The sequence below is a fragment of the Athene noctua genome, chromosome Z (genome assembly GCF_965140245.1).
Source record: "Athene noctua chromosome Z, bAthNoc1.hap1.1, whole genome shotgun sequence".
Classification (NCBI taxonomy): Eukaryota; Metazoa; Chordata; class Aves; order Strigiformes; family Strigidae; genus Athene; species Athene noctua.
Genome location: NC_134077.1, coordinates 56,855,932 through 56,879,966, shown reverse-complemented (window position 1 = coordinate 56,879,966; position 24,035 = coordinate 56,855,932). Strand labels below are relative to the sequence as shown.

Sequence of the window (24,035 nt, the reverse complement as noted above, 5' to 3'; positions counted from 1 at the left end):
CTCATCCCATTCTAACAACACACGTTATTTATGTCTGTGTGGCACAGGCATGTGGAGTTATATTGGAATTTTGGGTGTTAGATTTATTTTACAGCCTGGTTTTCAAGCAAAAGTGTTTTCTTTGTGCAATTACAATGTGACTAAATTACACCAAATTTCTGCTGTATCAGTGAATTATACTTTTCTGTCAGCGGCGCCATGTTCTTTCCAGATTTCCCATTCCCATCATTTTCCATGGAAGAGCTTCGTCTCTTCAGAAGGCTTCTCCACAGCAGGAAGGCTGTGAGTTTAGTTTTTTTTTCCTACTCTCTCCAGTTATTTTAAGAGCTCCCTACAATTCCACTTGCAGTGGAAATGCATCAGTTCTTGGACTGGTCCAGCCATGCTGTTCTGGGTGATCTTAAGCTGCTAGGCGCTAAGATGTTGTTATCCATACTACTCTTAATGCCCATATTATGTGTGGGAGGCATTACCAATGTTCGGTACATCCAATCACAGAATCATCTAGGTTGGAAAAGACCTTGAAGATCATCTAGTCCAACCATTAACCTAACACTGACCATTCTCAACTCCAAGATGCAGTCTTTGCTGCTGTCTTGCTGAGTTGTGTTAGAGAGGTTACCAACAAAGAGCAGTAAAAAAGGGATGCATTTGCAGTGCAGTTTTCTTCAAGCTCTTAGGAAACCATCTTGTATCCATAGAGGAGGTCATATAATGCAAATTGGGTAGGCCAGGAGGCAGATCTGTACAAATTGTACAGTACTGTGCAATGAGTGTCCCTTACCTGGTACACTTTGGTCGACAGTGAAATAATTAACAAGGGTAAAGCTCCGTCACTGTTGATATTCTCAGGCTCTTCTCAAAGCCTTTGCTTCAAGCCACTGGCAGATTCAGGTAGACATCTTGCAGTGGTTTATAGCATGTTCTCAAACAGGAACAGGAAATTCCTTGTTTAAAATGAGACTCCAGAACACAGATTATTTTGTCTATTTTTTCTTTCTCTCACTCTCCTCCTCCATCCCCAAGTCAGGCATGCCAGATTGTTCCCTTGCTGTAAAGCAGCCCCATTCAAACCTTGAAGCTAAACAATATACTGTTGGCTCCTGCTTCGTTTCATGGTAGTTAATTTAAAATTCTGAGAAATGAAGCATCTTTCCATAAGAGCATCATCCAAGAAAAATGTGTTTGATACTTCTACAAGAAGGAGCACCTGCTAGAATGACATGGGTTCACAAGGCAGGAAAGGGTTGAGCCTTCCCTTTTCCACCTGGAAGAATCTTCTTTCTGCTTTTCTTTTTTTTTTTTTTTTTGTGCGTGTGTGTATGCTTCCCTCCTTCCCCTATTCTTTGTATTTTTTTTTTTTTTTTTTCCTCACCTTCCTTTTGGATCATTCCCCTCCTTTCCCTGGCACTGATTTGGGTCAGATGACATGTGCGTGCCAGTCTGATTCCACTGCCTAGGTTGAATTTCCAAGAATAAGAGAAGGATATGTACTTTCACAGGGGGGTGTTGAGGGAGGCGTGCATGCAGTGTGCTGCATGAGTTACCTAGCATGCTGTATGTGACTCTCAGTCTTTTACTTTCAACTCACCCTTACATAAAGATTCATGCTAGGGAGTGGAGGAAAAAATCAAGTGAGCAGCATATTTTCTCTTGATTAGTTAAAGAACAGGGTTGCGGGGTGGGAAATGAATTTAGATTCAAATGAAAAACAAAATTAGGACTTGAATCTTTGCAATTAGGAATTTAACACGGAATGTTTTTGTGCAAAGTGGGTTAACTTTTTATTTCTTCTTCCAAAGTCCTGTATGCAGACATGCAGGGAGGAGAGGGCAATCCTAGATGACTTGTGATTCAGTTTACCCTTAGTCTGAGCAGTGACTGCTTGAAAATGACATTTCAGAGCTAATAAAGTTACTGTGTGAACAGAAATTAGTTGGACAGTTACTGGGCAAGCCTTAGACCTGAACAGATGTATCTTGGGACATTTAATGTAACTTTTTCACCTGTTTGTGGTTTTGTTCCCCTCCACCCCCCACCTTCCCATTGAGTAGCAGCAATCTATGTACCCCACAATGGTTAGTATAGCACAGAGCTTGATGCAGCCCTGGTTGAGGTCAAGCACTCCAATTCGAACCTCTCAAGGGCTTTCTCTATGTGTTGCCAGTGTACTGGTAAAAATGACTTTAAACTCTTGTCAGCGCGGTTACTGGTGCATGCATCACAGTCCCACTCAAATAAACCTGTCACAACACAGACTCAGCAGCTAGAGAAGAGTACAAGGGCAGGCCTCTAGCTTTTCATTCGAGCATCACTAAACGTGCACAGAGTGCCCAATTATTTCAGCATTATTGAGCAAGCCTACAGGAGGACCCAAGCCTTGCTACATTAGATTTTCTTTAGTAATTTGCTCAAGTACCGCTGAGGACACTTAAAGGGCTTAAAACGGTGGCTGCAACCAGTTTCCTTTTCTGGATTGTTAATTCAGGTTTTCTCTTTCAAATTAACTCTCATTGCATGCTGTGCAGTAGCGCTGGGAGAACTGTTTAACACTAATTTTCTCAATTTTCAGCTTTTTTTTTTTTTGCATTATATAACTGCTTTTATAGTTACATATGTTTTGATTAGACTTGTATGTGGTGTGTTTCTGCTAGAAAGAGTAAAATGTAATACCTCTGTCAGAAATAAAAATTTCACCAAAACCGTAAAATTCCTTTTCTTTATTCTTTTTTTTTCTTTTAGTTCAGCCTGAAGCTTACCAATTGTGTTGTGTCCAAACTTATGGACAGTTTTAAAATGCTAGGGTGTTTGTGAAAGCTGATATCTGGATTGATTAGATAGATTGGTTGATCTGATCAGTCCACATTTATAATATCAATTGGACAGCCCCTGTCTACCTGAACAAATTCAATATCTGTGTTTCGTTTTTCACAGCAGCAACAACTCCAGGCCCAGCATTTGTCACATGGACATGGTCTTCCTGTGCCGCTCACTCCGCACCCCTCGGGCTTGCAGCCTCCAGCCATCCCGCCCATTGGCAGCAGTGCTGGTCTCCTGGCACTGTCCAGTGCACTGGGGGGACAGTCCCACCTCCCAATTAAAGATGAGAAGAAGCACCATGATAATGATCACCAAAGAGGTAGGGCTGTCATATGAGTGTGTGGCTTCATTCATTTCTCTCTTTTCCTTTTTTTTTTTTTTTTTTTTTTAACTCTTATCTTTAAAAAAAAAGGGGGGGGGGCAAAAAAAGGAATTGTCACAAGAATTCATAGCTAATTACTTCAGTATTTTTTATCTAGTGGTAGCCAGAAATTGTGTTCAAATGCTAGAAATCCAGTTTTATCAATCTGGCGGTACAGTATTAATAATTAACAATACAGAAAATTTAACATCTGTGTAATTTATTATTTAACAGACTTCAGGATTCTTTCTTCCAAGTATGATAGATGTATAATTTTATGTAAACTAACTAGTACTTTTCTCTTTCTCTCTTGCCCCACCTCCCCATCCTCTGCCAACTGCTTCCTCCCCTCCTGCATGGGGGCTGCTCTGATGCAGACAGAGACTCCATCAAGGTAAGACTCCATTTTGTAGGTGTAAGGGGTGGCTTGAAAGAGTTGCATGCTGTGTTTTTCTGAAGTATGGACCAGAGTGATGGAAAGAGTCACGAAGTGAAACTGGTTTGTAACACTTGCATTCAATAGCAGAGCCCTGAATAGACTGGGCATCACACTTAGAAAGTGGCTGGTAGTGGAGCAACTAGAATTGCAGGTGACGTGCCGTCTAGTGGGTTTGGTGGAACAGCATTGAGGCTGTTCTTGAATATAAGCAAAGGGCTGCCAGTCTTCTCTGCCCAAGCTTTAGCCAGTAGTTTTAAGTGAAATGGAGACTGTAAACTATATTCTGATATATCCTAATAAGGCAGTAATGGAGGGAGAGCTCTGTAGCTCACAGGGGAGAGGTGGGGTGCTGCCTGCTGTCCTTACCAGTTAGAGAGGAGTGAGCTGCTGTTCCCTACCCCAACAAAGGTGGTACTTGCACTGAAGATCCCACCTTCCTTTTCCAAAAGTTAATTTTCAGGCTCTAAGTGACTCCGCAGCATACATGTATGCACCATCCTATGCATATAAGTAGATGTAATACACACCTTGTGGCTCTTGTAATTTTGAGCATTCAGTGATGCATACAACTACAATTCAGCATGTGTGGATGTTTGTCTGTACTGGATAGCCACCAGAGTCTCTCAGAGGTTCGTGGACTTTTAATGCTGCAAGTGGGGAGGTGTATTTTGGCCCTACCCTCTCCTGGATTAGTCTGCTCTCCTCACTGTCGCTGGCAGTTTACCGACTCACAGCAGACCCAGTTCTTTCCAGCTACGCAGTTACCTACCCAGCTCCGGGTAGCTGCATGTAGTTATAGAGTAGAACCCAAGTGGCTTGCACGATTTTCAGGAGCATAAGATTAAGACTTTTTAGATGATGGTGAGTGGGAAATTAAGATATGCTTCTCTTACAAAGGGCAAGACTTATGCCCACCTTACTGAGCACTTACAACCAATTTGTCAAGTTTTCAGCGGTGCCTTTTTTAGGAAGAGGTAATTTATTCTTGGGGTTGGTCAAATGGCAGCAGACGTGTTCACAGCATGAGTCTTGGGTGCATTAGGTAAGATTACCAGGAGTTTATGAGGCCAATATTAACTGGTGTGCCCTAGATGATGTTGGGAGGAGCACAGTGCCAGGCACAGGCTTTGCCCTCACCAGAGATCTGTCTGGATGGGGCTGCAGTGCAAGGGGCTATGCCTTTGCTTCTCCCACATCTCTAGGTGGGGACGTGGCCCACAGCCTTCCCCACTGTGCCAGTTCTGCCCCTGGCAACTCCGCCACATCCCAGCTGAGTGCAACTGAGCCGATGGTTGTCAGTTTTACTGTTACCCACATGGCTCTGCATAACAACCAGGAGCTGACAGGAACTGTCAGTTTTTACTGTGAGCAGCAAAGGCACTGAAGCTGTCTATCTGCTGACACAGGACAAGAGTACGTCAGATTCCACTTCAGCTTCCTTGTCATGAAGACTAGAAACTGGGATTATTCCTTTATGTGGTGAGGCTAGGCACAGATTAATGATTATTTCCCTAGAACACCTCCTGTTTTCTGTGAACAGATAGGTTTAGTCCATTTCATTTTTTCCTGCATCCAAACAGGTATGAGTAGGGTAGATACCTAAATGTGGGAATACAAACCGACCTGGTTTCTTTAGTGTATTTGCATACCTGTATAGTTGGGACAATAAGCGTTTCACTCAAGGAAGCGAATGAGGAGAACTGCTATTTTATGCCAGTCGCTGTTTTTAAACAAAAAATGCTAGCTGTGTTTCTGTAATGTCTGTAGGATGTTGGGGTGTTGATGCTGGCATGAGTGTTACGGGGAGTGTTTTTACCAAAAAGACTGATTTTTGTCTAGGAATGATTCAAAGGCACTGTTACTCATACAGCCTCGAGAGGGAGAGGAAGGTGTTGCAACTTTGTGCCAATTTACTTTGAAATGATAAGTAGATGTTTGTCTTGCACGGTGTTCAGGTTGTGAGTCGGCTTGTCAGCCTTATGGGGCTTGCTGCCAGCTTTGCAAGGTGAAATAGTTTGCTAATTTCCTTAAATGTTTTCAGTGATGCCCAGAGTAGCAGTTAGTCGCTTGTTCGATCGATCTGTCCTCCCTTAAGTGGCTCCTGGTTAAGAGAGGCTTTTTATGATTGTCTGCTGTGTGACTTGAGATGATTTTTGTCAGCCAGAACGTGCCAGTTGCCAGCAGCTGGAGTCTGTGTGCTTGTATGAAATAATTTATTCATGCAGGATAATGCTCCTTAACATTTAACAGGTAATGAACGTGACATAAATTTCCTTCTTGCTTTTAATTTTTCCCTTTCCTCTTCTAATGTGCAAACAGGCAGCTCTGGTACTCTAAATAGTAAGTAATTTTTGGCCATCTGTCAAAGGGAAATTTCAATACAAATTTAAATTAATGGTGCCTGAAATTTTTTATAGCTCCTCTAAAAGCCTCTAATGTGCAGAAAATTCTGAATCTGCTGGTAGTAATTAGTGTAGCATGTAATGAGGATACGGGCAATGTTATACAGCCCCAGTGTAACGTTTTGATATGGTAGCAAAATTTTGATTTATACAAGGTTGTGCCTGGGTTTAATTGTGAGAGACACTTTAAAGTCTTTTCTTGCTGATGCAGATTATTAAGCAGGGCAGATTTTAGAATAGCTCATAAAGTGTAAATTTACACTTTAGTGTACAATTCTGATAATGAAGGTACTGTACCCTTTTCTGCAAAGAAAGGAGTTGGGCTGAAGTGTCCCATTTCTTGCCACCACTTCCAGTGCTTTGGTTTTGCTGGACAGTTGTCTTTGTGAAACTTACTGTCTAGCTGTGCTGGTCCCCACCCTCCTCCTGCTTCAGGCCAGGAAAAAGGCGGCTTGCATCGCTCTTGTAAATGTGACATTTTCTGCCTGTTAATCTGGACCAGGCTCATGTTCTTCCCAGCACCTCCCCAGAGCAAGGTGAAACCGAGTACTCACCTTCCAGATAACACAAGATTGTCCAGGAGCTATTCCTAAATAATAGATCGGCACAGTAAGCTCTGTGGAGAAGGGCGGCTTTGGGAGCTCTTTGATTTTGTGTTGGATTCAGTTCCCTGAATCCTTTGCAAAGTTTGAAGTGTGGGAAAACTCTAGACGTGGTAAACTGGGTCATGGGAGCGCTCTTTGTGCAGCGGCGAGGCTGTGGAGCGGACAAAGGGAAGGGAAGGGTGGCAAGCGCCAGGGCTGTGCTCAAAGTAGTGAAGCCCTGGCTTAAGGGCTCTGAGGGAATATAATGTGTTCAGACAGAAAGACAAACAGCTCTGCAGTTAACCGAGCAGCTTTTCACAGAGGACTTGGTGTGTCCCCTTTTCAAAGCAGTAAAACTTTTTTTTTTTTTTTTTTTTTAAGAAAAAGGATTATTCTGCAGTGAATTCTTGCTTGCTAATTGTACTCTGCAAGGATTTTTCCACCTCCTGAAAGAACTGCTGATGCAGGAGGCATGTTGTTCTCCCTGTCCTGGTACCCTCTCTGAGACAAATGTGGCAAAAGATTCTCTGGTCCCTAACAAAGTCCCTCCTGTAAAACATACCCTGTGAAGAAGCTAAGAAAGCATTCTGTGTGCGAAAGCACCACCTGGAAGGAAGTAGTCTAGTGCTGGCAGTCTCTTCCCATGGCTCTTGCTACAGTAGCTGGAGTGAAGGAGCCCCCAGATGTTGTCTGGGTTGTGGGCCTGCCAGAGGTAGCCAGGATGTCCCTGAGCAGGTTATTCAAGAATCTCAGTCCTCTGAATCAGCTGCCTCGTGCACAAGATTCAACGTGTGTAACTTATTACTGCACCTGTCATTAATTCAGATCTGTTGTTCATCATACCCATGTGAGGTGTTGCCTTTTTTTTCCACCTGAACTGGAAATTATTTTGGGCAGAGACCATACCTGCAGTTACTTGCCAACGCAGTGGAGACTGTTCATTTTGATGCTTGGGGTTACTGTTTTGGCAGCAACAAGTGCCAGTAATTAAAAGTTGCAGTCTTGTGGCAGGAGTAAAATAGCTTGTTTGAGATTCCTCTGGAAAAAAAAGAGTTTTAAATTAAAAGATCTGAAATAATGCATCAAGGGCAGGTTTGGGGTGAATTTCTGTCCAGTGTGCTGTTGAACTAGGAGAAGTCTGTCAGGGCAAATTCAAGTGGTTTTAGCAATAAGATTACTTTTTCCTTAATTTGTGTAAAGGCTAATAATTCCATGTGTGGCAGATAGAGGGAAAGTGGACGGTGCGATTCCCACATTCCATTTACATTTGTGGTGGCAGGTGCTTCAGTGTTGCTCAATTTAGCTTCTCAGGCTGTTAGCCGCTATTAAGTGTTTAGACCTCTGTTCATTCAATATGTAAGTAAGAATAAGCTGCTTACTCGTGCAGCTGTAATTTGATACTTTTAAAAAAAAGTTTCATGAGTGTAATGCTTCTGGAAAGAACAAGGTAGTTTACAATCAAAATTACGTTGCTCGGACTTTGTTCTTCTGTTGGTAGAGGAACACCACATAAACTGCTGTGATTACTACTGCAGAGTTTGTCTTAATTGTCAGGTTTCTTTTAAATGAGAGTTGTTCTAGTGGAATGAGTGCCCCATCAAATGTCTTTGCATTCAGTATGTATTTAATGAGCAAAAGAAACATACTAATCTCGTACATGCCTAAAGAAATTTACAGAATTTTTTTCCTGATCATTTTGTTATTTTGCCACTTTAATACTATTCAGCTGAAAAGGACTTCACAGGCTTGTTAAAATCCAAACATTTCACACTGATGTCATGGATTCTGCTTGTTCCTTTCTCCGTTAGGAAATGAGGCATTGTGTGTATTTTGCTTTTTATGATGATGAAGTGGTATATTTTAAGCTGAACATATTTGAACTAAACTTTGCTCAGCAAGAGTTGTGGATTTGATCTTTGTGGGTGTTTTGTGGATAGCATTATCAAAATATAATGAGTAACTCCTGTTGGCTTGCGATACAGTAATTTTTTCAGTATTAATTGATATCTGCCTCTGGGCGTATAAACTGTACTGAATGAAACAGGTGCCCTAATTCCAGAAAATGTGTTGTAATTGTTTGTTTGTGGAACAGATGAATAAATATCTGTGGGGCATAGCTGATCCTCAGGTGGTGAACGTGAATGGATTAATGATGTGATTGGATAAGACATGCTTGTTTGTTGCAGTCTCGTCCAGTAACTGTCTGCTGAAGCAGAACAAATATTAATTAGCAGGGTCCTGTTTGTTGTCTCGGTCTATCTTACGGAGGTGATTTTTTGGCACTGCTTTTTTTTTTCTTAATAACCTTTTCATGGCTGGACTTCTAGCATGTCAATCAAGCCCTGTGTTTTTTTAACAGATTTTTAGAACATGAAACTGTACCTCAGGTATGTATCTCCCTGATGTGGTTTTTTCCTGTCTCTTCTACTGTGCACCCCACTCCCCCACCCCCCCAACTGAGTTTTACTTTTTTTTTTCTTTCATTCAGTGTCACACCATTTGCCTTTTTAATGAGGTCATCAAGGAATTTTAATTTAGTGTATTCATATGAAAGTAACAGGAGGTACTCTGGTATCAAAGATTTATCTGCTTCTGCCATTTTTGGTGGTTTCACCAGCTTTACCCAATAGTTTTTTTCCTGCTTCTGTGCATTATTAGCTAGCCTCTTACCTTGCACCCTTTGCCAGTTACCACAGGGTGACTCTTACTTGGTGGTGTGCCCGTGTTTGGACAAACTCTTGCAGTGCTTGTCACTATCAAACTTTATTTTGTCTCTTGGTGATTTAGTGGAGTTGTTACCTCTCCAGATGCTCTCTTCACCCAGGAGGAAAACACTTACATGGGCTGTAATTTATAACCTGAACAGTCATGTCTAATTATTTCCATGGCAACAGACTGTGATGTTGATAACACAGGATTATGACTTCACATTGCAGAGTAGGAAGAGGAAGTTGCTGGGGTGAGGAGGTAGGCAGAAAGGTCTTCTTCAGCGCAAAGGCTTTGACAATGTAATAGCTGCGGGAAAAGAAATAAAGGGAAGGAATGAATTTGTTTATTATCTCTTTTGAAGTTCTCCTCATTGTAAGTGTGTGATTAAAATCATACTTCAAATGCTGGCATGCATGGCTTACACGACTTTAGTCATGGTGAATGTGTCTGAAATGAAGAGCATGTTTGCAGTTCGGGTTAAATAGGTGTTAGTCAAAGTAATAGGAGAAAATAAACAATACTGATCAATTTTTGTCAAAGCAGGACACAAACTAGATGGCTGCTTTTTGCCTTACAGATTTCTGTTGGAACTGTGATACTTTTTTTTGTTGTTGTATTAAGCACATAGTGTTTTGATTTTGAGTTGTCTTCAGAACCTTAGATCCAAAGTAAATTGAAACATCCTTTATTTTTCTGCAAATCAGTGGATTCCCTTGGGCACTCTGATTATCCACTAAAGGGAGGGGAGAAGGACAGATCACCTTCTGGAATCAGTGAAATGGACGAAATGCATAGGAAGTTTCAGTCCTCTGTCTAAAGTCACTGAATGATAGTGATAGTAGGTTAATATTTGTAATTTGTATTTGTATCGCTTTTCCTGTTTCTTCCCTGGCACTGGGAAAGAAGCATATTCCTAGTCAAAGTGTTGTCAGTTTCTTAGGTTGATTTTAGAAGTTGTTGAAGGAAATCAGTCGTCTGACTGATTCCCAAGTTATTATGCAAGATTGTTGAGTGCATCATGAATTACAAAGTTTTAGCTGTGCTTTGAGGGAAGAAGCAATTAAGCCGGCCAGCAGGAATCGGCCATTGAGGGGAATTTGCAGGAAAGTTACACTGTGTCTCCCGCCTCTCTCCAGTGCAGCTCTAATTGAGTCAAATAATTAATTAAATATCTAAAGTGTGATTAGCCTATTCTACATAGCAATTTGAAAAGTTCTGTGTTTTCTTGAGTGACATTTGGCCTTTTGAAGAACAAAAAATTGGAAATGCTAATGTTTTTCAGCCAACTAAGGGAAGAAAATAAAAATGTCTCCATAGCAACAAAGCTTCTTTCTAGATGGTTTCCTAAGATATGCCTGAACCAGAAGCAGATGTCTGATTTGAGAATCTCGCCTTCTTCAATGTAAACAAATAACTTCTAGGCAGGTGTTGGAAATAATATGGAAATCCTATTAAGGGGCCCTGGGTTCCTGTCAGTCAGGAAGCCCCTGCCACAAAAGGGTTGGTTGTCTGAATAAAGGAGGCAGAGTAAATTCTCGTTAGGCTTTAGCTTTTCCCAGGAAATGATTGTCTCTGCGTGCTCTTTCTCCTGTGAGCCTGAATGCAAGACGTTTCTTCTATTGATCCCCTCTGCCACCCTCGCTTTCTCCTTCTCTTCTGCTGGATTAGCACTTGATATTGGTGGCAGCGGCTGCTGCTTAGGGCATTGTAGCATTTGTGATTTTAACCCCCATCCCTCCATCCCCAAGCCTGCTTTGGCCGGTGAGAGGTCAGCTGGAGGGAGATGCCTAACACCAGCCTGAAGCGAGGAAAAGAAGGGAAGTGGGCAACTGGGGAGGCGGAACAGCTGAATCCTGGGTGGTTTATTGCTCCGGGTCATTTGTGTGATTTTATAGGTTATGTTGTAGCCCTTGGCACTGCGGGACCAAGTATCATCTGGACATGGGATTTTCCTTTTTCTTTTTCACAGGGACCACAGCTTTGAAGGGGCTGTGGTAAAGGTTTTGGTGTAGTGGCTTGCTGCTGTCACGTGTTGGTATTCAAAATGCAAGTGTGGTTTTTCTCATAATGTGTCCAGGAAGCTGGTAGGCCTTTTTTTTTTTTTTTTCCCTTCTTTCAAAGTTACTGAGAAAACATGTTGTGCCTGCCATCAGCAGTCTAATGCGACACTTGTGCTGCCTTTGCACTTGCCAGTGTCGGTTTTGTCCCCATACCCCTCTGTGCTGAGCTCTGCACTACCACAGCCTGGGGACCAGCTTGCCTGTGGGCAAAAACTTCAACACAGGGCAGGCGGGAGCAGCTGCCAAGGATGCAATTTCCAGGGTTTCTGGGTTGGAAGCAGAGACCGTGTGCGTGTGTGAGTGTGTGTGTGTGTGTCCCAATCTCCGTTTTCCTCAGCGTGCCAGATGTGCATAGTGATGCTCTTAATAACACTCAGAGGGTTAAATGTGGATAAACACAAAACAAGGCTTCTGAAAAGCCTGACGATTATCATGCAGCATTTCTCGGACTATAGGCCCCGAGATGCACTTCATAAAGCCAATAAAGCGCGCGCCGGTGGTCTCCCGTTGCCCTGGCAACGGACCACAGGGCACCCTGTGTGTGAAATGCATGAACATCTGCGAATTAATCTTTTTTAGTTTGTTCTTTCCTTGGCACCGACGGGGCCACGCTGGCTGGCAGTGGCCGAGGCTAACCTGGAGGGTCCCCCAGGGGTGCCCCCACTGCCTGGCAGAGGGGGTGAAGCCGGGTCCCTCCCAGCAGGGATTCCCGTAGTGGAAGGACTTGGCCTGATGGCACTCTCGCCGGGATGCTGTTAGTTCGCTTTTTGGCTGTACGGGAAAACGAATAAAAAAATTTTTCTCCTAAATTGAGGTGTTACTGGGCTTGTCGGTTTGCCGTGAAAAAAATAATCTGAGGAGAATCTGCACCGCAGTTTACAGGACTTCACCGCTCCCGTGTTTGCTGTCACCGGATTGTAGTGGAAGCAGAAGTCAAGGGGTAGCTGATGTGGCGCAAACGCAACATGGAGACGCGTAACAAAAAATCAGCGGCGCGATCGCCGACCCGCCAAGAGGCCCGGCCGCGGCTGCGCTTGAGAGATGCTCAACCTGGGGGACGGCGGTTCCCGCCGCCTCCCGGCGCAGTTCCCGGCCGCGCCGGCGGGAGGGCCCTCAGCGGCCCCCGGCGCCCTGTCTCGGCCGGGCCGGGCCGTGCTGGCCGCCGGCTGCGAGCGCGGGGCTTGCCCCGCCGCTCTCCACCGAGTCCCCGGGAGGACTGTAGGGGGAACACTCTGTATGTCCTATCGTCAGCAGGTGCTGGATGCAGTCAGGGTTCTCATCAAGTATTGGAAGTGAAATGCCGCTTTCATCTGCTAATTGCGTTAAGAGGACGACAGATTGCTCTGTGTCACTCCTTTTTGAGCTGCGAGCTTATCAAAGAGTACCGAGGTGCTTTTAAGTGAGGTATTGCAGCCAGTCGGACGCTACTTGTTTGCATACGAATATTGGCAGGCACAGCTGTACCTCTGTTTTTCTGCCTCTTGAGAGGCAGTGAATGCAGCTGTGGGAGTTTCCTTAATGTGTATTTACGAGTAAGTAGGGCGGACGGGAGGAAGAAGGGAAAAATTTCGACACGGTTTGTTCCTTTTCTCATTCTCAGGGTGAGCCATCTATCATACCTTCTCCGTGCAGTGAAGCTGGCATATTTCAAGCCACTGTATTTTTTGAAGGAGGGCATACAGTATTTTCTTTGCTGTATTAATCGTGATGGCAGTGTCCTGTTTTGTCAGACCGGTGCGTGCTGCAGAGGTGCAGCATGAGGTGTATGAAAGAAGGGCCAAGAGAGGTGTCTCCTTGATCACAGCTACCCTGAGAAGAAAGGTTGTCCACAGGCATGTGTGGTTTGAGTTTGGCTCAGACCACACACAGCACAAAACTTGGCAGCTACAGCAATGTATTTCTGAGTCCTTTGCTCATCTTATTTTAATAATAAAGTGACCAGACTATATAGAAATAATCTCAGTCGAAAAGCCAAGGCTGACCTAAATAAAATAAAGCTTTGTCTTGTGATGCTACACCAGGAGACATTAGGATATCGTTGAATTTAGCTTTAAGTAATTATAGCTGTATGTTTATGTCTTTTCTCTCTCCTTTGTATGTTTGCTGAAACCATACCTGCTGATGATTTATTTCTGTCCCACCTCTCTATTTTAAAATACCAAGCAGCATTTTGTTTTAGCCCTTCAGGAAATGAATGCTTTGTTTTTCCTTCACTGCTTCAAGAAAAGGGTTTCTTGTAGTGACCTGCAAATATTTTGTAATGAGCTTTGCTTGTCCCGTACTGAAAAATATGAGAAGAATTCAATGTCTGAACAATTTTAAAATAATCCCTTTTTAAATCAATTACAGTAAACCTTGTGGGGTGAGAGAAACCCCTTTTCTGCTGTTTCCGTGAAGTACCAAATCTTTCTGAGTGCCCTGTCAGGATGTGTAATTGGCATTATAGCAGCAACAGCATCCTTTTTTCAGCATAAAGGCAGCCTGTCCATGGTTGGTTTGGTACCTTCATAAAAAGCACTGTCTGCTCACCACCTAGGTAGCCTAAAAGTTTATCACACTGCAGGTATTTGAAAACAGTGAAGTATTTAGCAGATGTTCTGCAGGACTCTTGCATGCTTTACAAAAGTTTTCTGGTACCTGTGTTGCCTCCAGCCTTTGCCGTGGCTGGAGGCTGTTTTTGGACCTTTCTTCCTGCTCCAGGAGATGAGGAAGAGGAGGCATTTTTGTGTCTTTCTTCCCTGTCAGTTTTAGAGTATCTGCTATCAGAATGCACAGGTGTTTCCCTGCAGTTGATCTGTGCAAGTTGCAACTCTTTTGATATCAAATTATTTCTGTGCTGTAGTATCTCTCTGTTGTGCCTTTGGTTTCCATGGACCCAACCATTTTGCAAATACTGCTAATGACTTAACAGTCCTGCTAATACTGATAAACTTAGCGTTGAAATAACAATGACTTGATTTATAATAGCACATTTAACTGAAGTTTACCAGTGAGTAGAGCTGAAATGGGTACTAACAGCCGCAGGAGTCACAAAGTGACTGAGCTGCTTAGTAATCAAGTGTTTCGTAATTGTTTTGGACAGAAAGAGGAAGAAAACTTAGTTTGATTGAAGAAGGCTCTTTATGTTGACAACACACAACTCAGAGATTGCTACAGTGCAATCACTGGAAAACCACTTGTTTACAAACAAAATGTTACCGATTCTTATTGTAAAAACAGAAGTGTGTGCTTTAATTTGACAGAATTTCTCTTACTGTTTTAGAAAGTCTTAAAACTTCCAGGGATTTTCTTGGTAATTCTAGTTATTCAGCATGCACAACTGCTACAGTAGATGTCAAAAATAAAATATTTATAAGTGTATTTGATATTGTGTTCTGGCTCAAGATATGTAATTGTCCAACACTGCACTGTGATGTATGTGTAAACTGGTTTTAGGAAAAACATTTTTTCATATTCAGGGTTGTTCTTGCCAAAAGTGAGGTCAAATCAAAACAAGCACCACTTGTTACCTAATTTTCCCATTTTCTTAAAGTTTACAAAAGGAATGTGTTAATGTAATGGTATAGCTGTGACAAAAGCCAACAAAAACGAGGAAGTGGACATCTGGATGTGGCGGTTTCCCACACTAAAGAGGCAACTGAAGTAAAAGATGTAATGCTTAGCACTTGGTTCTATGCTGTGTCACTAGTTTGCCCTGCACTTTCAAAGTGTAAACATGAACCCTCGTGAAATCTCTTGAGAAAAGCATTGAACGTTCCCCTTGTGGTTGCATAGAAAGAAACACTAAGGTGAGTGATTAAGAAGAAATCGAATGAACATGGGTGGGAGGGAAGGGAGAGATGTGGGAATAAATGCATATTTCCTCTCTGGATCCACCTAACTACTGTGCTTATTTTTATCCACATTTTACATATTCTCTGGAGAGGACTCTTTTACAACTCACATGAAAAAGAGGAAGAAAAACCGTAGGCAGCAGCCTTGATTATGCTGTATAAAGATCAGGCGGCTAGTAGACCAATGCGTGCCTAGCACTTGTATGTTGAAAGCTCTTTGCTCTCTATATGGTGACACCAGAAGCAAGGTGTAGGAAGGCGTTAATTCTCTGAACGTTAACTCTTTCCAACATCATAGGTTGCTATTGTCCTCTACTATTTCAGAATTGGCCTAATATTTCTTTTTCTCCTGTTGGGCATCTGGTGGTTCCTCTGAAATATTTGAAGAGCCCTTGTGTAGTAGTTTACGGGAAATCCTTGAATAATTCACATAACAAATGATTAGGCAAGCACTTGTCTATCTAACTGAATTATTCTGCATGTTTGCTAAAGCAGTTAAGCAGGAGAACATCATTTCCTTCTCCGGAGGGTTTACGGTGGTAGTATTGACCCACCTAGTTATTGGGTTTCAGCCTTTTGTTGACACTGTTGTAAATGAAAGCAGCCTGGACAGACACTGAGCAGCTGGGATGGATAATTGTGAAGGATTCATGCTTGTTGCTGTTACCCCCAGTGTTTGTAGTGGGTTGTTTGCTTTGACTTTTGTTGAACTGTTGACAAAAGCATTAGATACAAATGGGAACAAATAAAGTGGTGAGATGCCAGGAGGGCTTGGCAGTAATGGTGGTTTTCATTCTGATCTAAATGGGGAATGTCGACACTTATCTGGATGGAAAATGGAAGGTGTGTTCAACATTTGTGTTCTTTCCCCTCCCCTTTCCCCTCCTTTCCTTACTGCTAAATCTGTTTTGGGAAACACAGGTGAATAAAACCGAAGTGGAATCAATTTCACCATTTCCTTAACTCTTTGGCACCACATTTTTGAAGCTCTTTCTGACTGTGGATGTCTTGCTGGGCAAATCCAGTTCTTGGCATGAAAGGATTAAGTATAAAAAAGGAAGGGGCTGGGGGGGGGACAAAAGGAGGGGGAGGTAGAAGGGGTAGAGTTGAGAAAAGAGAGGATTAAATAGAAGAGTATACACTAAGTAGTATAGCCAGCAAAATTGAAGTCATTTACTGGAACGCTTTTAATTTGGTTTAAACAAAATACTCTTTTGTATATTCAAATGGGGAGTAGCTCAGCTGTTGTGAAGCCAGAAAATTAATGGTATTTTTAGTGAAATAGCAAAAGCATGTCAACAACATAGCTGTGGATGATAATGTTGGCATTTTATTCATGAGGAATTATCAATGCAGGTTACTGGACAACATAGTGTGACTGGAATGATTGAGCACAGGGGGGAAGCGGCTGTCCTGTAAGATGATTTCATTTTCCATTTAGTCTTTCAGGAAGAGAAGAACGAGAGAGAAAGAAAGCATTTAAAAATGCATGTCTAAGATGCCTATCCTTGTGGTTTCTGGCTTCTGGAGACTAACCTTTTTAGCTCTGTCTGACTCATGGTTTTGTCACTGCTTCTTTTTTGCCAGCTGTCCTTCCTTTTCAAGCCTGTTTTGAGGGATAGCAGAGAATAGAGACAGAAGAATAGAGTCACGTTAGGATATCTTTGCTGAAAAGGCAGTTTTGGCCATGAAGGAGCTGCAAGTTTGTTCTAGCCATCTCTGGCTTTTGAGTTTTGTACCTGAGCGTTGTTTGCTTGGGACCCTTAATGCCTTTAATGTGTTGTGAAATATGGTTACCTTGGCCAGTCGTGGAGGAAGTTAGTGCATGATCTGGAAGGTCTTACCACTTGACAGGATTGATGCTTAATTTCTATTATTCTGGATATAGTTTTCTTGTAGCAATGAACCTCGGAGTGTTGTGCAGGTCAACTGGAAAGTGGCAAATAGATTCACAGGGATGAAGACACCACTGCAATGAAAGGAGAAGACATGATTTTGCATTGCTGTCTGAAGGCATACAAAGGTATTTCTTGCCTCTGCTGTAGCATGTGCGTCTGGTGGTATCTGAGGTGCCCACAGGGTTTTGGAGCATCAGAGTTGTCATGTTGCAGGTATTTTTTTGTCACCTGCCTTCACACAGCTTCAAGTTGTCCTAAAAACAAACACCATAGTAGCAAGGTAATTGTGGTATTTATGGGCCCACTTTGAGCAATCATCCATGAGCGTTTTCTTTATTCCCCTTTGTTACGGTTGCCATATTGTTCCTAGTCTCTTCACAATAGGAAAAGAAGGGAAGCACAAAAAGAGGTAAGGAAGAAATAGCCTTTTACTGCTGCCAGAGCTATTGTACCATGCAGAATGCCAAACCACAGCCCTGTGAACATCAGCAAGAAGCATTTTGCCTAAATGTTACATACTGTGAGATCAAGGCCTGAATTTGTTATTAATACTACAGATATTGTAAGAAAGTGAAAAAATACCGAGCTATTTCCAGCAAACATGGAGTGGGAGTGGTGTTACTGTAAACATCAGCTTGTGCATTATGAATCCCCTGTTCTTTTTGTTTTCCTCTTTGGGGAATAACCTGAACAATTCTGCAGGGGACTAAAGAAGTTCTCACAGTGAATTTCAACACTGAATGAAGGAAAAATGAGAAATCTCTGAAAAGTATGAACTTAAAGTCCAATCAAAACAATATATTCCATAATCATGTCCACAGAGTGTTTGGGAAATCCAGTTTTGGATCATCTAAATTGTGTGAGAATTCAGAAAAAAATAACTTGTGAATGTTCTACAGCATTGTCTGGATGCTTTTTAATCAAGCTTGGATGGTTTTCTGATTTCATGTGAAATGCACTTTCCCCCGTACTTGGTCACACAGAGTTAGCTCTTTGGGCTAATCTACATTGCTTGCAGACCTGTAAGAAGGGCCCCAAGCTGTGCTTTACCAGGAGAAGGCATGAATTTCAGGAAACTGAGACCTGGAAGCAGGAAGGTGCTTCTTGAAAGAATTTGTATTGGAGTAAAAATAGTTTTGAATTGTTACAGGAGCAAGAAGGAGAGAGAGAGAAGTAACATACTGCATAGGCTGAGATTGGATTGGACTCCCCCAAATCACAAAGAGATTATGCATCATGGTGGGAGATTGTTTTTCATAGTCTGGTGTCAGATTGTAAGAAAACAAGTGCTAAACTGGCCAGGTAGGAATAAGAGTAGTGATGGGAAAGGGAATTCAATAACGTAGCATAGGAAACTGTAAAATAATGAGATAGAAGTAGGACAGGGAGATGATGCCCTAAATCAGTGGCGCACAACCTTCAGCACAGAAGGTCTTCACTGGCAACTTGCCATGAGCCAGTGGGCTGCACCTATTTTGCATATAATTTATGTTGGATTTTAATCAGTTAAGCACACACTCTGTTTGTTTTTCTTATTTATGGAGTGCTCTAAGTGCAAACACTGCATAGCACAAAGCAATAAAAGACTGTGTACTTGGTGGGTTATAGTAAAGGGAGTAACAATGGGAAGACTGGCTCTGCATTTTTGAAATCAGTCAGGTTTATCTGACATCTGGCTGTCTTTGACATTACACATTGTGAAGAACAGGTTTGAGTTTAGTAGGCAGCCCCAAGTTTGGCTTTGTTCACATTTCAAATATGTGGTTAATTTGAGAAAAATTATTTCAAAGACAAGCTTGCAGATAGCACGTTTCCTGGTTAATTCTGTTACCCATGGGTAATTTAAAAAACAACAGCCATCACCAGCACTATTTTCTTCCTGAAATTTTGTTCAGAGTATTAAGCTAGTTACATCTCATATGTACTGGCTTTAGGTTCTTGTGAGTTTAGCTGGTGACATACATACAATGCAGAAGTGTTTCCTCTTTTACATTTCCTATGTCTTTGTGATACAGATTTATGCAAACTAAAAATGGGCTAAAGTTATTATTTGTAGACATATTAGTTTCTGGAGTTTAGTATAGGCATTCTGTTATAGTAGTTGGATTGCTCTATTCATCTAGTTTTGTTTTTGCTGATACAAGGAAGACTGGTTATTTCCACCTCTTGCCCCCCTTATTTTTTCATTTCAGTCTAGCATAGATCCATTCCTCTGATACTGGAGTACCTCCAAATCTTCAATACGCTAATCCTCACAACAACCCTGTAAGGGAAAGCAACGCTATTTAAGCTGCTGAAATTATCCCTATTTTATAGATAATGAACTGAGGCATGAAGAAGCTTAATTGACTTCACATGATCAGACGAAGGAGCAGACTCCTGAGCCTAGATTTCCCAAATATAAACAGAATTTTCCATCCTTCACAGTTTTAGTTTTTCACTCAGGCATCAGCATTACCTTGTGATCCATTTTTACCTAATTCTTCATTTTGAAACCTCTCAGAGGATTTGAGTCCCATTCATGGCAAGTGCATGCATGTTTCTTTCTGGTGGTAGCTCGTGTGGGCTAGTTTGCCACCTGAACCTTTTGGGCTAATTCTGGTTTTGGTTGACTACCTAATCTCTGTATGTTTTTACAGAGGAGAAGCTTTGGTTGAATTTTCATCCTTCCTTGGGGTTTGATTACATTGCTCTTGTGCATGGCATGGATCCTTTAATACTGCATGGGGTTGTAGATATAGCAGAATTGCTGGAAGGCCACTGTGCTGTTGAGAGGGTCACAGCAAGGGGAGCATGCGTACAATGCCCGCCCTGGGCTAGCCAGCCATCATGCTGCTTATATACTCTGTGCCACAAAGCACACTGCAAAAAGCTGGGGGCTAATGCTAACACATCTTGGTAGCACACCACTCACCAGCAGTATGACTCTGACAGTCCAGTACTGTGCCTGAGCGGTTCCCCATCACGTTGTTAACTGCTGGCCCGGGGTCACTCTAGCAGGGATCTGCTGTTTTCCATGCATGGAGTAAGATTGTTCAGCTGTGGATCAGGATTGTCTGCACAATGCTCTGCTGCCAGCTAACAAAGTGCCCAGTGCAGGCTGCTACATGACTGGAGAACTCTCCCAGGCTGCTGAGGAGGGAGCAGCCCCAGAGGTGGGTATGGGAATGTGACTTTTGTCAGTAGTGAAAGCACCCTGTGGGGAGTGTGTGTAGGCAGGGAAGAAGGATTTCCATTTGCAGGCTGGAGCTCCAGATACAATTGTGCCTGCTGTGAAAGAGCTTGTTACACTTTCCCACTGTAAGGGCTCCATCTGGTGCTCTAGGTGTCTTTAAATGGAAATTTACGTTTACTGTCAGAACTAAAGTCTATGCACAGTGATCAGCCTGATGGTCTTAACAGTCACAGCAAATGCTGAAAGCCTTTCCTTTGCCTCCCACCCTGTAATAAAAGGGACAGGGAAGGACAGTGAAATGGAGGGGGATGGACTGGACAGGTTCAGAATCTGTCCCCATCATAGTATGAAGCAGTCACGAAAGCCTACTTTAAAATTCAAGACTTTCTCTGTCTTAGGGCAGGATTTAGCTCATTACTGAGAATAAGCAAGTCCGCTGTTGCTCAAGCAGCCCAGATGTTTGTTAGGAAATGGTGGTGTGACTTACAACTCAGCCTCTTAAATTCTAGCTAGAGACTTGCTGGCAGTGCTTTGTGTACTCAGTGTAAAGTTACTGGATACTCACCAGGACAAGTGTGCCCTACGTGGATGTCAAATTTGAAGATGGTATGTGCAGAGAGCATCACAGTAGCCAAGCCTTGCATTATGAAACACTTTGCCAGCTACTCTGACTTCGGCCTTGAAAAGTCATGGTCTTGTCAGCTACTAAGGAGAAGAAATGCATTGACAAACTGCTGCAATGTGGGATTTAATAACCCTTCCCAACTGAGAAACCCATTTTAAAAGTTATGCCATGCATCCTTTCCAGCTCCTTTTTTGCCTTCTCACCATCTAGCTGCTTCAGTCTCATCTGGATCAGTCTTTACAACTAAAATAATTCCTCACTGTGCATAAAATCAAGCTGCTTTGTTAGGTGTCCTTTCAAATATGGGTGTTGATTTATAAGGTACTCCAAAGCAAGTCCAAAAATGCCTTTTTGCTGTTACACTACCAGAGTGAATGGTGGCTAGTGGAAATCTTCCATATTGTGGAAGCTTGGGAAGGCTTTCCCTTAACCCTGTAACTTCTGGTTTTATAGTGCTGTTTGGGCCTTTGATCTCCACACTCTTAACTGGCTCACAGGGCGGTTTTTGCAGTCAACAAGAAAAGTACCCTGAACTTGTCATTTTAATAAACTTGTTACTTGCCAGATTCTCTAGAGGCATCCCAAATGGAAATATGCATCTTTCATTTTGTTTTATAAATAAATTTTTTAAATGGTTTCCTAGACAACCTTGATGAAATGTCAACTTCTCAGATCTAAACCCACATGATAGGTATTGTTATCCCCATCCCTGCTGGGTAATTTGTATACTGCAATAGTTTGTTTGGAAACATGCCTCTTGTTCTTTAAGATGTACTTAATGCTAGATTAGAGAACATAAGACTTCTTTTTTTTTTTTTTTTTCCTCCTATTTCCACCAGCTCATTTCTAAACCATTTAAAATAAAGAGCTTGAGCATGTATGGTATTTAAAAAACCTTTCACATGATGTTTTTAAAACAGATCAATTTCGGCATTAAAGTGTTAGAAATTCAGCCAAGGAAAATTCAACTCAGGATTGTGTAGCTATAATGATAATGTATTATACCCGTCTTCCTTGAAAATGATTGTAACAGTAGAGTTGAACCTAGTGAATTACATAATTTAGGAGCATTTGCCAGAACACTGTTTTAGGGGGATTACTGTAGTCTTCCCTTAACAAAAGCAAAGGGAAAGATGGATCGTATTATGAAGTACTTAAATGAGAGAGAACAGCCTTCACAAATTATCTAAGATAACTCATTTGAATAGAACAGAAGGTCATGTGCGTGCATGCCAGTTATCACACTTAACTACTTGGCAGAGTGTAGGGGGAGTACAAGAGAGAGATTTTTACTTTTCCTCTCCTCTAGCCTGAATTAAAAATGTATTGGCTGCTCATTGCTGACATCAAAACGTTTCCAGCTAGCCTGAAGTTAGTATTTGATTGTGCTTTTAATGTTTAAAAAATTAACAGTGTGACCTGTATAATATAAATAATGAAAGGCCCAGAAGAGTAAAAGCTACTGCTGCTTCTCTTGGCAAAGCTCTAGGATGTTCAGTAGTTGTAATGCATCTAAAAATCTGGCAGAAAGGACTGTGTGTTTTATTTTTTCAGTCTTCAAAGTAGGTGTTGTACATATAATGTGCTCTTCTATACTGATGTAACTGTTTTAAGGCTGACTGCAATATCTGTGTTCCCACCACTCATCCATCCATTCCACTTACCAGAGTCCTTGATTTGAAGAATGAGAATGGGGACAATTATTTTTGCAGCAGGCTGAGGTCTAGATTCAGGGTAATGCACAGTAGGCATCTAAAGTTCAGCACATACGTACATACCTCTGATTTCTTTATCTGCCTTGTGACTTCCCTGAGATCAAAGTGTATGCCTCAAATCTGGCATCTGCTTGAGTGCTTTTCTGAATAGGGAGTGGGATAATTTCTTGAACAAGAGTCTTGGGAACATAAGTAAGTGAGTGTAGATGAAGTGAGGCAGATATAATGGGCCTGGATGTTATTTGGGCAGAGAGGTGAACAGTAGTGCTCAAAGATTTCTTTCTGGAAGATATTTTTGAAGATGGTTGAGAAAATATTTTGCTTCAGTATTAGCATGAACTGGAATTTGCAGGTATTTAGTAGCACCCAACCATGTTTTATCCACTTGCCCAATTAAGAGGCTGGTTGGATAATGCTGTTTTCATTGGGCACATAGCAGTGGCTCTGACTTCCTAGGTCAGGTAGGGCATTAGATAAGCATAAAATATATTGACTCTTCAGAAGACACATAAAATCTGAGAGGAGAAGAGATGAGCAAATTGCTAGTCTTTTAGTTAATACCTGGGAAAAACATGTGAATGTGTTTCTGCTGATTGAAGGAACTGGGATGTAGAGTGAATGTTTCTACTGAATTTTAGGGGTGCTTTTTGTAATCATAGTAGCCTCTTAAAAGCTACTTTTTTTCCCATCACTTTTCTACTGATCAAATCAGGAACAAATAGGATTAAAAGTGGGGGGAAGAGAGGGAAAAATTCAGAAAGTGTGGAAAGAGATCATAAGCTCTATCTGTGATGTATTCAGTTAAAACAATAATTTGCTTTGTTTTCTTATCATCTCCTAGGTCATCTCTGCAGCAAAACAACTATAAAATCCTTTAGGGACAAAGAGGCAGAATGAAAGAAAATGAAAGTGCTTTTCCCTGAAGGGTTGATACATATGGATAGATCAGAAGGGAACAGAAACGTGTAAACTCAAAACTGATACCTTTGCCATGAATAGAGCCTATGTTAGGTGCAACCAGAACTGAAAATGTGGGACACCGGGGCACAGTACCTAATTGAAAGCAGCTAAATGGAGTATCTCATGGGGCTGTCTTCTTCAGACATGAGCTCTGTGGTTTTAAAGGGAAAAAAAAAAAAAAGACTAATTAGTGCTAGGTTATATCCTTCTGGTCAAAATGAAAAATTACATAGGGAACATAAATCCCGGGAGAAAGTTGTTAGACCTGTCACGTGAAAGCTGAATCCACTTAGCTATCCCTGGAGAAGGCAATGCTTTAAGCCTGATCATTACTACTTCAACATGGAAAATCTGGGGGGGCGTAGGTGCGTGTATTTTTTACCTCCTAACCTCTGTTGCCAGTACAGACGAGATTTTTATAACCCCTGTGGCTTGAGCCGCTTCAGGAAAGTGT

The 24,035-nt window shown here is 42.0% G+C and overlaps 1 protein-coding gene across 21 annotated transcripts in view; it reads left to right on the top strand.

Moving 5' to 3' along the window:
• LOC141973985 (transducin-like enhancer protein 4) overlaps window positions 1-24,035 on the top strand; it is a 99,177-nt gene that overhangs the window by 51,862 nt on the left and 23,280 nt on the right. For 9 of the 21 annotated variants that reach the window (XM_074933126.1, XM_074933134.1, XM_074933137.1 and 6 more), the window contains 2 exons: window positions 2,938-3,139; window positions 3,559-3,575. In XM_074933126.1, coding sequence (XP_074789227.1) covers window positions 2,938-3,139; window positions 3,559-3,575 — 219 coding nt within the window. Of the gene's footprint in view, window positions 1-2,934; window positions 3,148-3,558; window positions 3,576-20,136; window positions 20,148-24,035 lie in introns of all 21 variants that reach the window. The other 12 variants (XM_074933122.1, XM_074933117.1, XM_074933133.1 and 9 more) reach the window with 4 other exon arrangements.